Source organism: Penicillium alfredii, assembly GCF_028826965.1.
Source record: "Penicillium alfredii strain IBT 34128 chromosome Unknown utg000002l_segment0_segment0, whole genome shotgun sequence".
Taxonomy (NCBI): Eukaryota; Fungi; Ascomycota; class Eurotiomycetes; order Eurotiales; family Aspergillaceae; genus Penicillium; species Penicillium alfredii.
The window spans coordinates 404,524-418,204 of NW_026622699.1; the positions used below are offsets into that span (position 1 = coordinate 404,524).

General features: G+C 48.5%; 4 protein-coding genes across 4 annotated transcripts; 2 read left to right on the forward strand and 2 right to left on the reverse strand.

Moving 5' to 3' along the window:
- Positions 1 to 1,583: 1,583 nt before the first annotated feature.
- NUU61_001355 (dynamin GTPase) lies at positions 1,584 to 4,878 on the reverse strand (the record flags this gene model as incomplete). The annotated part of the gene is made up of 5 exons (XM_056651937.1): positions 1,584 to 1,805; positions 1,858 to 2,367; positions 2,415 to 3,074; positions 3,132 to 3,835; positions 4,059 to 4,878. 5 exons carry the CDS (start codon positions 4,876 to 4,878, stop codon positions 1,584 to 1,586), a joined length of 2,916 nt encoding a protein of 971 aa, XP_056515204.1.
- Positions 4,879 to 5,869: 991 nt separating this feature from the next.
- Positions 5,870 to 7,236, forward strand: NUU61_001356 (uncharacterized protein; the record flags this gene model as incomplete). The annotated part of the gene is made up of 3 exons (XM_056651938.1): positions 5,870 to 5,987; positions 6,041 to 6,300; positions 6,397 to 7,236. The coding sequence occupies 3 exons, from the start codon at positions 5,870 to 5,872 to the stop codon at positions 7,234 to 7,236; spliced, it is 1,218 nt and encodes a 405-aa protein (XP_056515205.1).
- A 1,208-nt stretch (positions 7,237 to 8,444) lies between these two features.
- On the forward strand, positions 8,445 to 10,658 carry NUU61_001357 (uncharacterized protein; the record flags this gene model as incomplete). The annotated part of the gene is made up of 1 exon (XM_056651939.1): positions 8,445 to 10,658. One exon carries the CDS (start codon positions 8,445 to 8,447, stop codon positions 10,656 to 10,658), a length of 2,214 nt encoding a protein of 737 aa, XP_056515206.1.
- A 1,106-nt stretch (positions 10,659 to 11,764) lies between these two features.
- NUU61_001358 (BCS1 and AAA domain-containing protein) lies at positions 11,765 to 13,507 on the reverse strand (the record flags this gene model as incomplete). The annotated part of the gene is made up of 3 exons (XM_056651940.1): positions 11,765 to 12,954; positions 13,002 to 13,389; positions 13,439 to 13,507. The coding sequence occupies 3 exons, from the start codon at positions 13,505 to 13,507 to the stop codon at positions 11,765 to 11,767; spliced, it is 1,647 nt and encodes a 548-aa protein (XP_056515207.1).
- Between the last annotated feature and the right edge of the window lie 174 nt (positions 13,508 to 13,681).

Below are 13,681 nucleotides of genomic sequence, written 5' to 3' on the forward strand. Positions count from 1 at the left end.
GATAAACGTCTCCTCCACGTCTTATAACACGGCATGTTCTTCGATGGACTCTTTCATCAACCTATTATTGATCCGGTTGTAGAGAAGAGAAGACAGATTGTGTAAAACTTCGGTGTGGACTGTGAGACCAGCCTTTCCGTTTCCTACAAGGAATTGAAACACTGGCCATCGAATGATACTACATTAGCCACCAGTGGACCGGCAGCACCGACGACACCATTCTCTCCGACCTATACATACCACCTTTCACCCGAGGAATTTGAACAAATTACCAGAGAAGAAATATCGGTACGGAGAAAGCGATGACAGTTGCAAAAGCAGGTGAAAGACCTTAAGATGTGGCGAAAAATCGTTCTATAATGTACTTATGGAGTTTTTTATTCTTCTCAACGTTCCCTCATATCTTCGTGAGCAAGCAAAAAGCTCATACTTTATTTACTTTCTGCCTTGATGTGCCATCGGTGTCTGTATGTGGCTGAGCCACAACCGTTCCATGGCAGCAGCGACTCGCCCACGAACACACCCTACGGACCCCCACTATGAGATCAAGCCGCACCCAAGTAGCGGAGCTCTTCGAGGGCGAGCCGCCGTGTTAGGGTATTTAGCGGACAAGATGATACTTCCACTGTCCCTACCTCTGGCTCTCACTTTACAAATTGCAGCCCCGGCCAGTTTCAAGTAATGAGGTTTTGAACTTTTCACACGTTCTAATATTTCCCCTTTATATCCATGACCAAAAATAACATGTCTCGGCTTCCTACAGCTACCCGATGTACAATGCTTCCGCATAGCAACGACGTTCAAAGTGCTGCCAATAGTGAATTGGCTAGAAATTTCCCGAACCAGTTGAAAATACCTCCACCAAAGAGGTCTTCAGAGGAAAAGGATCTTCAAGGGAAACGACAAGGCAATGCATTCTGCAAGATAAGCTCTCCTTGGGCTATCTAAAAAAGATTCGTTACTTTAGGTGCATCAGAAACAACTTTCCTTGCCCAAGCACCTGTCTTGTCTCCTGATCTCGTCGTGATTCGAGAACAGAGAATCCCTAAGACAAAGATTACTCGAAACTTGATATCAACGAGCCATCCGAATGTGGTGAAACTAAGGGACGCCTTTGTGGACTCCAATTTTGTTTACATGGTATACGAGCTAATGGAAATATCTCTACCATGTTTGCGCTCCGATGCTCAGCTTGGGAAGGCTCACATTGCCACTATATGCAAAGAGGTCAGTTTCCGTACAGACACGACTCGTTTTCCACTGAGAGAATCGCAGGTTTTGCAAGGTCTCTTGTATATTCATGATGTCTTGCACGTCACATATGCAGGGCACCTATATAAGAACGTCTTCTTGGATCTCTTGGGGTCTGTCAAAATCGGTGAGTAACCACAGCCGGTTGACCTATAATATCAATAATGCCACTAAGTGCTCAAATGGAAAATAAGCATAATATAAATATTAAAGATTGCAAAGCAAGTAAAGTATGAGAAATGGAATGACATATATAGGCCCCCACATTCGCAAAAGGGTAAAGGTAAAAACCATGTGAGAAAAAACCTCACCCAGAGCCCGCAACTGCCCAATCAAACACTCAGATCCTCCAGAGTTCTTTCTAGCACTTCCTGGAAGTGACGTGCTTCATCCCGGCGAACACTGACCTGCGCGGATTCTGCAGCCATCCGAAGCAATTCGTCAGTCTCATATCCGCTCACAAGAATGGGTTCGAAAACACTCGAGAGTTTCGCGATGATATGTCGTTCAATGACCTGTCTACAAACATTGTCGACGAACGTTTTCATGGCAACCTGAAAAGATTAATATTAGAGCAGAATAACATTGCTCCAAGGGTATACCGACTTTGTAGTATGCAGTAAGATCGTTCTGCGCTTCGGAGCAGGCCTGCATCGTCATATCGACAACCACCCTTTGCTGAAGTGAAGTGACGAGCTTTTCTATTTCGTCTGACGATTTGCTCACACGGAAATTCCCGTTCCAGTCGGTTCGGATGGCATTGTACATTGAATCTTGAATTTGGTTCTTTGACTGATCACCTCGAGCCTTCTGGATATTGTCCGTGATAGGCTGGCGCGCCTCGTCCTCAAGCAACATGTTCAATTCATCGATCGCAATCTTGACATTCCCTTGAACAGACTTCTCAACGCAGTTTTTGACATTTTGGCGGACTTTGGAATCCTTGATCACGTACTTCATTGCTGCTTGTAAGAACGTGGAGACCAAGTTCGCGACGGCGTCAACATGCCCACGAGCGATCTTGCCCCAGCGCATGGATTGCGAATGGAAAAGCTCCGCAGGTAGGGCGTGATTATAGTTTCCCGGTAATTCCCTGCCGTGTGTCCGGTGATAAACCTGATATCATTAAGAGTTGATCAACGCCCGATGGGCTTCACACTTACTTGCTTGACCCATGCGGCCATTTCTTCCTTATTAACAAGGATCTGGCCCTCTTTGTTTAGAGAGGGCTCCATATCCTCATCAGAAGAAGTTGACTCGAGGGACTGGTCGTCTTTTCGACAGACAACTTTCCGTGTCTGACCGTATTCCCTCATGTGATTCGCAAATTTCTCATTCTCGAGATGGACGACAGCGCGCAGCCGATTGGTAAAGTCCTTATCTGAGACGTCGAAAAAACTCGCATCCCGACCACCATAGTCGCCGTCGATTCCAGCTCGCACCAGCCCATGGAAGTCGGCGCTAATCTGCGTCAGATATATCCGGATCTGGCCAGCAGTATTTCGCTCCATTCCAAGACCAGCAAGTTCCTGGCTATTTCGTTCGAGGAGCTCCCGTAGTTCCTTCCGTACTTTCGGGAGCTCACGTTCAATATGACTATCCAAAAGGTCTTGGAGGAGCACTTGAAGGTTCTCGATGCCAACACGCAAGGGATCAAGTCCTAGGCTACTCCATGGTTCACAGGAGAAGAAAGCTTGCTCTGCGCGCTTCCTGGCAGCGGGAGACAGGCCCTCCCGCAACTCGGCAGGAGCCGGGTTCTTGAGCAGAAAAAATCCCAGGTTGAGCTTGGTACGATCCATATTTTTCGCTAGACGTGCAACCCGCTGTTCCGTTCCGGCATTGATCAGGCCCGGTTTTGTGATGATCCCAACTGTTCAAACCCCATCTTTATCGTAGCGACGGACTCGTTGGATAATGCCTTGCGTATCAACATCACTACTTGCTGGAACAACCGCAAGTACGATTGTCCGCGAGCTTTCGAGGTAAGAATAAACTAGATCATTAACAAGCTGCATGTTGCGCTCATTCTCGGAAACCGATATCAAGCCGGGTAGATCAACAATCGTCAAATGCAGTCCGGTATTGCCCACTAACTCCAGTCGTAGAACATCGGCGGCAAAAGCGGGAGCGTCGGCATGATCTTCCGAGGTACGAATACCCATAAACTGACCTGCAGCTTCGATGATCCCGGGAAGCTCAGCGAATTCACGGAATTCCATTTGGAAGGAGGCTAAGCGCCTCCTCTCCTCATCATCTCGCGAAGAATGAGAGTTTATAGTTGCAGTCATGCGAATCGCTTGCAGCGTATGTCTCAGGACAGTTTCCGTCGCGAATCTGGTGCATAAACCATCCTGTCTAGGGAAAGGGATCCCGCTAATTCCTTCCAGTACAGAGCTTTTGCCAGCAGATCGATCTCCGCATACCACTATCTGAGGTAGCGCAACATGATCGCCAACCCCTTTGGCGCGGACACGGTCGATTTGATTGAGTCGCTGGGACGTTCTCGAGGATTGGAGACCAAGTTCGTCTCCGACCTGACGGAAGTCGATCGCGGTCCATGGTTTTTCCGAACTCTCCGGATCCTCTGATGTTAGGGCCTTGCCATGCTATTAGCCCTTTAACTTATACATTCGCTTAGCTACAAATGTGCCCGATAACCAGTGAAACGTAAATCCGCATCTTTATCCAAACCATAGCAGTCAACTAGGCCCTGCAATTGATCTTCTGAGAGTATACCATCGAGGACACAACCTAGAGATCCCGTTAGCCACCAAGAGGGTAGACATCATATAACGGATAACCCTTACCAAACTTATTCTCACGGCACTCCCTCCATTTTCTGATGCGATCTCTCAACGATTCCGTTGATCCCGAACAAATTTGGATACTATGAGCACGGCGAGCACCGTTCGTATCAATAGAATTAAGGTGTTCTAGCATCTCTGAGGTGCGGCTATAGTGCCCGAGCCAAGCTTTTCGAATGATCGTATCAAGGATTTGATGATCGGTTCGTATTTTGGGCAGAACCAATGTACCATGACTGTCAACAGACAGCCCAGGCTTGGCTCCATGCTCCACCTGAAAAATAAGCGACCCCATTGCAAACATATCCGTCGCCTCAGATAAAGTCGGCGAGGGACCGTTGATTGGAAGTGGAAGATCCGGAAAAACGGGATTTGGCTGACCAAGAGGGCTGGCGGCGCTAAAATCGCAAAGAATGGAACGGTCATGTTCATCAAAGAGGACATTGTCGATCCGTACATCTGCATGGGCTATGCCAAGGCTGTGGATATGGCAAAGTGCGTCGGTAAGATCACGGTACCAGCGAATCCGATGAAGCTGAGCGGGAATTTTATTTTCAGACAACGAGTGATATCTGCGGAGATAAATTCCCTCAGGTTGATCGGCATCGATGGCTTCTATAATGTGAGGGTGTGGCCGTCGTTGAAACAGTCGTAGTACAGTTCGTTCGTTTTGTAACAAGTTGGACCGAAAGAGGGTGTCTGAGGCGTAGTGCCATCGATCGTTGCCAGGGGCACTACTCCCAGGTTGTTCGAATACCCAAGAAGTCTTGAGAACTATCTGGTCATCAACTTCGTAGACCTGAGCAGAAGCTCCAACTCCCATTATTTTCAAGTCACGTTGAGGGTGCAGCTGTATAGTGTATGTGTCGCAGTTAGATGTTGAGGCGACACCGACCAGACCATTAGCCTCAAAAATGCGTGATAACCGAGACAACCGAAGTATCGCAATGCAGCGAGTGCTTCTGAGTAAAATCGCCAGAGATATGACAACATTTTGGAGGTGCCATGAAAAAGAGTCTGAACCAGCAATTTGGAATTCAAGGGTTCCTTAAACGTATCCCGTCACGTGATACAACATGGGAGGCCCTCGACTATTAGGAAACGCACGTGATGCAGATCAGCACGACGAAGAAATGGGGGCTAGAACCTCATCCCAAGTTGAGTCACCGTTTAAAACAGTCCCGTGTCACTTTCATCCTTCAACGCTTTTCACTACTTCCTTGCTGGGCCACGTTTTTTCGCATTCAATCAATACCAACGAATGTGATGGCTTCAACAAGCCGATGGGTAGACATTTATTTTCAGCTCGTGGTCTTATACACTAGGCTATGGGTAATGTTTTCTTCTACCAGCCCTGTTCATCTCATTCCCTATTGTCTTTCCGAAATTTGCGCCTATGGGTCCCGTAAAAAGATGATTTCGTTCCTCGGCGCACCAAGCAGGCCACTGCTCAACCACAGTCAATTCAATCTTACCTGCAAAACCAACGTTCTTTCAAGCTACCAACACGAAGCTGCGATGTGATATTGAAAACCGTGAACTGGACACGGCGTAGATCCCCCCGGGAGGGGACTTTTTCAGACCAGGAAATGACGTCACCTCACAATGTGGTCTAGATCTACGGCCCAGGACTGCTAAATCTGGATAAGGAGACGGTGTGGATACATGATTGGCTTATACCTGTCAACAACCCCACCCAGATGGACTTGGCTCGTCGATCAGTCTGCTCGAAAGTTCCAGAGCAAATGAAGGGGCTGGTATTTAATGTGCAGGAGTCGTGCACGTCCTCGATCGCAGCGTAGTCTTCAAAGATCATGGACGAGACCACCCGAGGCTTTCTAGCCCAGGCTATCCGGGACGCATTCACGTCTTCTGGCGTCGATCATAACGAACAGTATATTGATTCCTTGATTTCTAAAGTCGATAATGACGGTACGTTAAGACACTCGATTGGCTAATGGAATGAGTGTTGACCGTAATTCTAGTCCTCCTAGCTCATCTGGCGAGCCAGGACGGCAACACCACAGAGTCCCCGTTACGAACAACCGGCTCAGCTTTACAAACGCCTCCGGCTTCACCACATAGAGAGCGTGGCTCCTATCGGATTATGAATGCACCGAAAAGGAACTATACAAGTCTCGCAGGCGTAGAACCAAGGAAGAGAAGAAAGCGGCCCATTTCGAAGCTTTCGAGAAAAGGTGGTGATAAGTCTCCCTCCGACAGAATTGCCGATGAATCTATTGAGGTGGGTTGTCAGAATATAGGTCAACAGGTATACCACTTCTGCCATTTGACGAACTTGTTTACGTCCTTGACCCGAGGCTAACGTCCTTTGATCTAGCCTGACGACGGCCATATGAAAAGTACCCACCATTTGGATATCCCCGTCGACATTTCCTCCTCCTATCAAGCAGACTCCGCGTATACAGTGAAAGCAATGTCATCAATATTGTTCGAATGCGCGAGGGTCAATTTCACAATTGCACTTTACGGACATCGAACGAGCGGTGCCCCAACAACAACCAAGCCTGACAAGATCCAGAAATATGTTGATGAGATTTCGGAATATGATTATGAGAAGGCAATTGACGTCATCCGCAGAGACAATGCTTTGGCAACAGGAAAGGGTCTGCAAAATCGATACAACGAAACGGTTTTCTGGAAAATAATTCTCAAGGGTGCTGCGTTGCTCGATCATACGAAGCTGCCGCCCGCAAAAGGACCCGCCGATGGATTCACTATGGCGGAAAAAGCTGCAACCAAGAAGTTCATGGAAGATGCTGGATACGGGTTGGGTTCAGAAAACCAACGGCAATGCCGTATTTTCTGGAAAAACCTATTCCAAATGCGCGAAGCCGGTATTGACAAAGTCCTTTATTACCGCACCAAGGAATTCGACAGCTACTGCAAGGGATATCCGAAGACGTCAGAAATCTCCCTTGTGGATGCAATGATGAAGTGGGAGGCCCAACATAGACCTCACATCGAACAACTGGAAACACGGGCTCTCAAACTCGCGAAAGGTGATTTCATGCGCTTATCTGATCTTGAGAACCCCCAAGTTCTGGAAAGGCTGAAAGTTCACGAGCCCTCTTGGAATAATGCTAAAAATGAATGGGCCTTCACTAGCGAAGAAGAAAGCTTCAAGGGAATGGTCTGCAGACTTTCACTCCTGATGTGATATGCGCACCCTACGACACCCAATTAGCATCAGAATTTAGGGGAGATAAGTCCGCATTCACTTTTCTCCTACCTAAAGATGACAGCTCTTTGTTCGTCTGTTCCATCGTCCCTGTGCGTGAGGGAGACTTTCTAGGCATGTTTGCTGGCAAGATTCGTTTTTCGGACGACTGGAGTACCACCTACGGTATCCGCGATCCTATCGACAATCTGTGGCTAGACTACTCACAAGTCACTGGTACGCTGAACCAAATGCTGGTCTCAGAACCTGATGGTCCTGCAAACGTCCGCCTCCAGTGGGAAGTAATCCATGATGATATTAGGACAGAGAGCTGCACCTCATGGAAAGTTTCTGTGAAAGCCACTAAGTCAATAATGCCGTTTGACCCTTTCGTTCGTGTCGCTGCTCATCAAGCGCAATATGTGTTGCATTCATCCTCTGAGAATGCAAAGAGGGGCTTTCTCGAAGTTTGTGAAGCTGACTGACAAAACGCTGGACCGTATTTGTTGCTGTGGATATTCGAATAATAGCTGTACTCAGGTAACGTGCGACCTCAAGTTAGACAGCTACCCGGATGGAGCCCACTTATTATCTTTGAGGTTTGAATAAGTGACCCGCTTTCATACCTCGATATGCTTTAATTGGACGGACAAAGAGATGTAGTATAAGTGCGTTTATGCGGTAATAATTCACCTGAATGAATACCCCCCTCCTGTACCAGAAACATTTGCCTCGCCTCCTGGATAGCGCTGTTCATTTCTAGGAACTACTAGCCCTCTAGGAGCGATACTTCCCTCCATGCGTATTCCTTCCTGATCTGTCCTATGTTCTAGATCACAACATTCGTCACACTCTCCTTTCTGTATCTCTCGGTCTTAGCCTGAGTGTGAGAGGATGATCTGGTTCAGCATGGCCGGCCCGACCCAATCTAATCCGATCTTATCCGAGCGTTTTGCTTCTCCAAGGTGGAGAAAGGAGTAGCGCCAACCAATGATATCAGCATCTCTCATCAAGAATTATGATTGGTCAAAATACCCAACTTGATGCCTGAGAGCTGAGGACTGCGCCAAGAGGGGTGAGTAAGCCAGTAAACAACTGGACGTCTTTCGCTTTGGAGGGCCACTCTCCGCGTCAGACAGCGAACCCAAATCATGTTGACTTTGATTTGCATCATTCTACTACCTACTGAATACTGATTTCAACAATCGATGGACGAAACCATTGAAGAGCTCCGACGTCAGCTTGAAGAGGAGAGATGGGCGCGAGAAGAGGCAGAGCGACTCCAAGAAGAGGCAGAACGACGACTTCAACCAAATACCCTACTTCGCCTTCTTGATCGCTGCCATAAATCTCTCTCTCAAGCGATCCGAGTCGAGACGGATGCTACCCTCACGACCCAGGGCGACGCGACCGACCCAGTGAACCGACTTTACCCCAAGCGCATAGTCCCTTGGCCTGACTTCCCCCGGCTCCAACAACAAGTCTGGAGCAAACTCGACCGCACTGCTGCCTTTACCTCGCGCCCACTATTCCCTTCCGATACTCAAATCGATTATGTCGCCACGAATATCCAGAACAACCCAATCTATTCAGAGACGTCGCTTCGGAACTTTGAGCGAGATACTGTGGATAACTTCGTCGAAAAAGTCATTCATGCTTTGCGAGACGATGGAGCTCTTCGCCATGAGTTTGGAATCCAAGGCCGAGTTGCTTTCTACGATCGCGCGAACTCATCGGAAACTTTGTTAGAGAACAGTCTGGGGCAAATGAATCTTCGGGATACGCGGACACCTCAAAGGCCGGCGAACACAAGGTCCAGAAGAGCCAGAGGAAGAGCGAGAGGCGCAGCGCAGGGGCAGAAAATGGAAGGCACTGGACGAAGACGCAATCGCCGCGCCGACCAATTCTGCGTGCATATTGTGGCCAATGAACGACACATACCGGTGCATGCAGTGGAGTTCAAAGCGCCACATAAAGTAACGATCCCCGAATTAGTGGCGGGTCTACGCCAGATTGATCTGGCCAGGGATGTCATTGACCAGGAGGGTGACACTTTTGAATTCTACGCTACCCGCCTCGTTGCCGCCGTGGTCACTCAAATATTCTCATACATGATCGACAGTGGAGTTCGATACGGTTACATTTGCACAGGAGAGGCTTTTGTTTTCCTCCAAATCCCGAAGAATGATCCCACCATTGTTCAATATTACTTGTGTATCCCGAATCAAGACGTGCAGGCGGACGATGAATTTCGCCTTCACCGGACCGCCATCGGCCAGGTACTTGCGTTCACCCTGCAAGCGCTGACTGCCGACGCTCCTTCTCAAGAGTGGAACGATGCGGCACACGAAAACCTGACAACCTGGGAAGTTGAATATTTGGACGTGTTGAGAGAAATTCCCGAAACCCTGCGCAAAGACCCGCCAGCCTCTAATTATCGGCCCTCGCACTGGAAGCGAGATCGGAAAATACACAACACACGCTCTCGCACTCGTTGTCAACCAGGCGTTTCTACACCGAAACACTCGTCGACTGAAGATAACGTCAGCGAAGAGGAATCACATTCGCCATCCGCGGCAGCAGCATCGCGCAGTCGATCGAGCCGCGACCGCAGCAATAAAACCCAATCAAGCAGGGAAAGCGGAAAGACGCGATCTAGCCGAGACAACAAGCAGACTTCTCGAAAAGACGGGCATTCCACACGACCATACTGCACCATTGCCTGCATTCATGGCATAGTCAGCCGACGCCCTCTGGATAAGAAGTGCCCCAACTGGGAACTCCACGGTCGTGAGAGACACTCCATAGGACCGCGAGAGTTCACACGCCAGCTTCATCGCCAGCTTAGCCGAAATCGAGACCACGGTTTCGAACAACTCCATATCTGTGGTCGGACAGGATATCTTATCAAAGCCACCCTTCTTTCGCGCGGATACACTGTGATCATTAAAGCCACGACTGTGGAGAAGCAGCACCGCCTTGAAGCGGAAGTGGATAATTATTACTATCTCCGGAGCCTACAGGGACAGCACATCCCTGTTTGTCTCGGGGCTTTTATGCCTCGCATCGCATATTGGTATCATGGCGAATTAATGGCGCAGATGATGGTCTTGAGCTGGTCTGGAACGCGTCTTCAGCATGTCATCAATGAGCGGAATTCCAGCTTCTTTCACCAGGAGCGCGAGAAAGCACTGGCCGTGCTTCGGTCGCGCGGAGTTGTGCACAGCGACAGTGAGTGGCGTAATATGCTGTGGGATGACCCCGGTGGCCGTTTGGTCGTCGTCGACTTGGAGGACGTGAAGTGGTTGAAGCGCCCTCGGGCCCTTGAGCCAGCGTCGGGCAATATATGGCGTGCTCATAGCGTCGGGGTGGAGAAAAGCAGACAAAGGCTCCTGTCTAGCTCGTCTGCTGTCTGCAAATGACAGACCTCAGACCTCAGCCCCGTGGATGACCCATTAGTTGATTCGGTTTATTTCTGTACTATCAAATCATTGGCCAGAAGTTTATTCTTTCATTTTGGTACTGCCGCTTAATTAACATCATTAACATCATCGATGCTTCGGCGCCTAGCAAGATGGGATATCGCGCCGATTCCCCTTTGTTCATTTTCTATGTTCTTCCCTTAACGTGTCAAATTCATTGGATACCGCCCGTGAAGTGGTCGGCGTTGGACAACACGGGCCTAGTCAGTTCCACCGCGTCGACGCTCGATTTTGCACCCTGCTGAGCGCTGTTTACTCGGACTGCAGGACAGGTATCCTAGAATTTACTTCCTTCATCAGACTGGAGAGATTCGTCATATGCTCGTGATGGATGGGAAAGCACAGTATCGATGGAGCTGGCGCCTTGGCTTCGCCAGGAGATTCTCAGATCGAACAAAGGAATCAAGCCTTGGGAATCATCCACAATCTTCGGCGTCATAGTATCCTTTGGAATGAGGAGCTTGACCGGGTGCTGATCATCGACTTTTATCGTTCTGTATTGAAATGTCCCCCAACTTCAAAGCGATCACGAACAGAGAGACGGTTATGTCAGAGCTGAGATGTTAAACGTTAACGCGTTCTGTGAGAGTTTGCTTAGGTTTGCATAATTTTTAGCCATCGCATAATGCATGACAATGCGTTTCTGTAAATATAATTTCGTACGCTGATCCGGTTTGCTAGAATGTCTTCCGTAATGCTTTTATACTCGGTGAGCTTTAGCTAGATAGAGTTCCAAGCCATTGCTTACATAAAGGTTGTAGTTGATAAATGCGTTCAAATTTAAGGAGTGAAAGTATAGGAAACAACTGGAAAAAGCGGCGGTCGAAGATCAACGGGGCAAGAAACAAGACTGGCAGGGTAGCAAAATAACTAATGGGCCGGGAAATAACCCGCTGACATGAAAAATAGTGAAACGCCTCAAAGCATTCCAACCAACACCCAATTGGCGAGGTAAGTCCTGTCCACAAACCAAATGCCGTCGGGATGGTATACTTGGGAAAATGCTCGTTTGCCTCTCCGTTGCGCTTGTCCTCTCTTGCTTGTTCTTAGCGCCCTTCTTCTACCCAAGAACCCTCTCTCTTCAGTGGGCTCGCTGTCTTCGCCTTCGCCACCCAGTTTTCAACTTCAGCAACAGCATCAAAGGGTGAGTTTTTCTGCTCCAATAGAAACGACAAAACATCGGCTGGACTGAAAACTTCATCTGGCACCTTGGAAGCAAAGTTGTTAGCAAGCCTCTCAATTGTCTCGCCGCCGAATTGTTTCTTGGCTTGCTTGTGGTCAGGCGTCTGCTTGAAGACTGTTTGAAAAAGTTGAGCGGAAATTTTCCTATCGGCAAGCTTGAAATACACTTTTTTGTCTGCCCGGCCAGGCCGAATAAGTGCTTCGTCAAGGTGTTCGATATGATTGGTCGTCATGATGAGCACCCGACCTTCTTGAGATGACACACCATCAAGAACATTGAGAAGGCCGGATAGGGTAACTCCAGGGCCTGGATTGTTCTCCTGATCTGTATCCACATCGTCTCTTCGGCCCATCCCGGCGACATCGACATCTTCCAGGAGAACGATACTGTGCGGCGGAAGCTCAGCAAATAGCTTCATCAGCTTGCTGTCGGAAATACCTGACAGTTGAAGCGTATCCAGTTCATATTCCCCCGCCAGTGAGAGACTGAAGCTGGATTTTCCGGCCCCGGGAGGTCCATGTAAAAGGTAGCCTCGTTGGTAGGGGATTCCGCGGTCGGCGTACCATTTTTGTGTATCTTCACCCAGAAAATCCTTCACATCTCTCAGAAGATCATCCTGAACTTTCTTGTCCATGATAACTGTAGAGATGGGTCGAATTGCTCTCAGCCTCGTTTTCTTCCAGTCCCCTTCACGGTGCTCAAAGACGGTGATTTTTTTGTTAATGTTGTTGAGATATGTTCCTCGACACTCTTCAACAAGCTCTTTGAGAATGTTTGGGTAAAGGCCAATAGAGGAGATATAAATGTCTTCTCGATGGTCCTTGGCCGCGCAATGAAGGATGAGCAGATGCCCTTTATACCAGAAAGGAAAAGACCCATCCCAGGGAGAAAATGTCAAAGGTTTTTTCTTCGCTTGGTTTTGGATGATTGTCCGCTGTGGAGATCGCACACGAGCTATTAATGACTGGGCATTGTGGACGAACGGTTGCTGAGCTATCCAATCGACCAGCATATCGTACGCTTCGTCATAATATGAGACATGAAGTGTTGAAGCTGCAGACTGTCAGACTGATATCATAGCAACGGGGAGAAATACGAACTGAAGTAGCTTCTCACTAGTTCCCAAAAATAGTGAATTGCGTAGCGGGTGAAGAGGACAAACACTCCCAAGGTACATAGGAGTCGAGTGTAGCTGTCCACGTTGCCGGCAAGGAGCTGCTGTACCGGGGCAGAAGCCAGACTGAGACCGGGAAAAAATATATCAATAAGAGAAATTTGAGGAGAATGGCTGTCGTAAGAACTGCCCCATTGATTGCATTCATTGCGATTGAACGACTGAGAAATATTGGTGCTGTTATAAGGATGAAGAAATGTCGACGAAAGCCAGAGGAATTGCTCCTTATATGTTTTGTACCCTAGTCGTCCATGTATCTGCGTGAACTTGGATGCATGTCCAGGGAGTGATTGTGCCTGCGGCAAATAATCCACCTGATTCAATGTCGTCAGCCAGTACCAATGCAGGCCTGTCTATACGTACATCACAGAAGGCTGCGCTAATTCGCGTGATGTTCCTTTGTAAATACTGTTTTAGGTAGGAGTTGGTCATAGTGGAACTGTGAGCTTAGTATGAACTTGGAAGCACAACTTAGGTGGTGCATATCAGCCGTGTCTGGGCGCAGCCCCGTCCTGTAGAAAAAATGTCTGGGCTAGTCTGTCTGCCCTGTCAATTGTGCCCCGCAGTATCGACAAATCAGAGACCAGCACAGCTCCAACGGCAGCG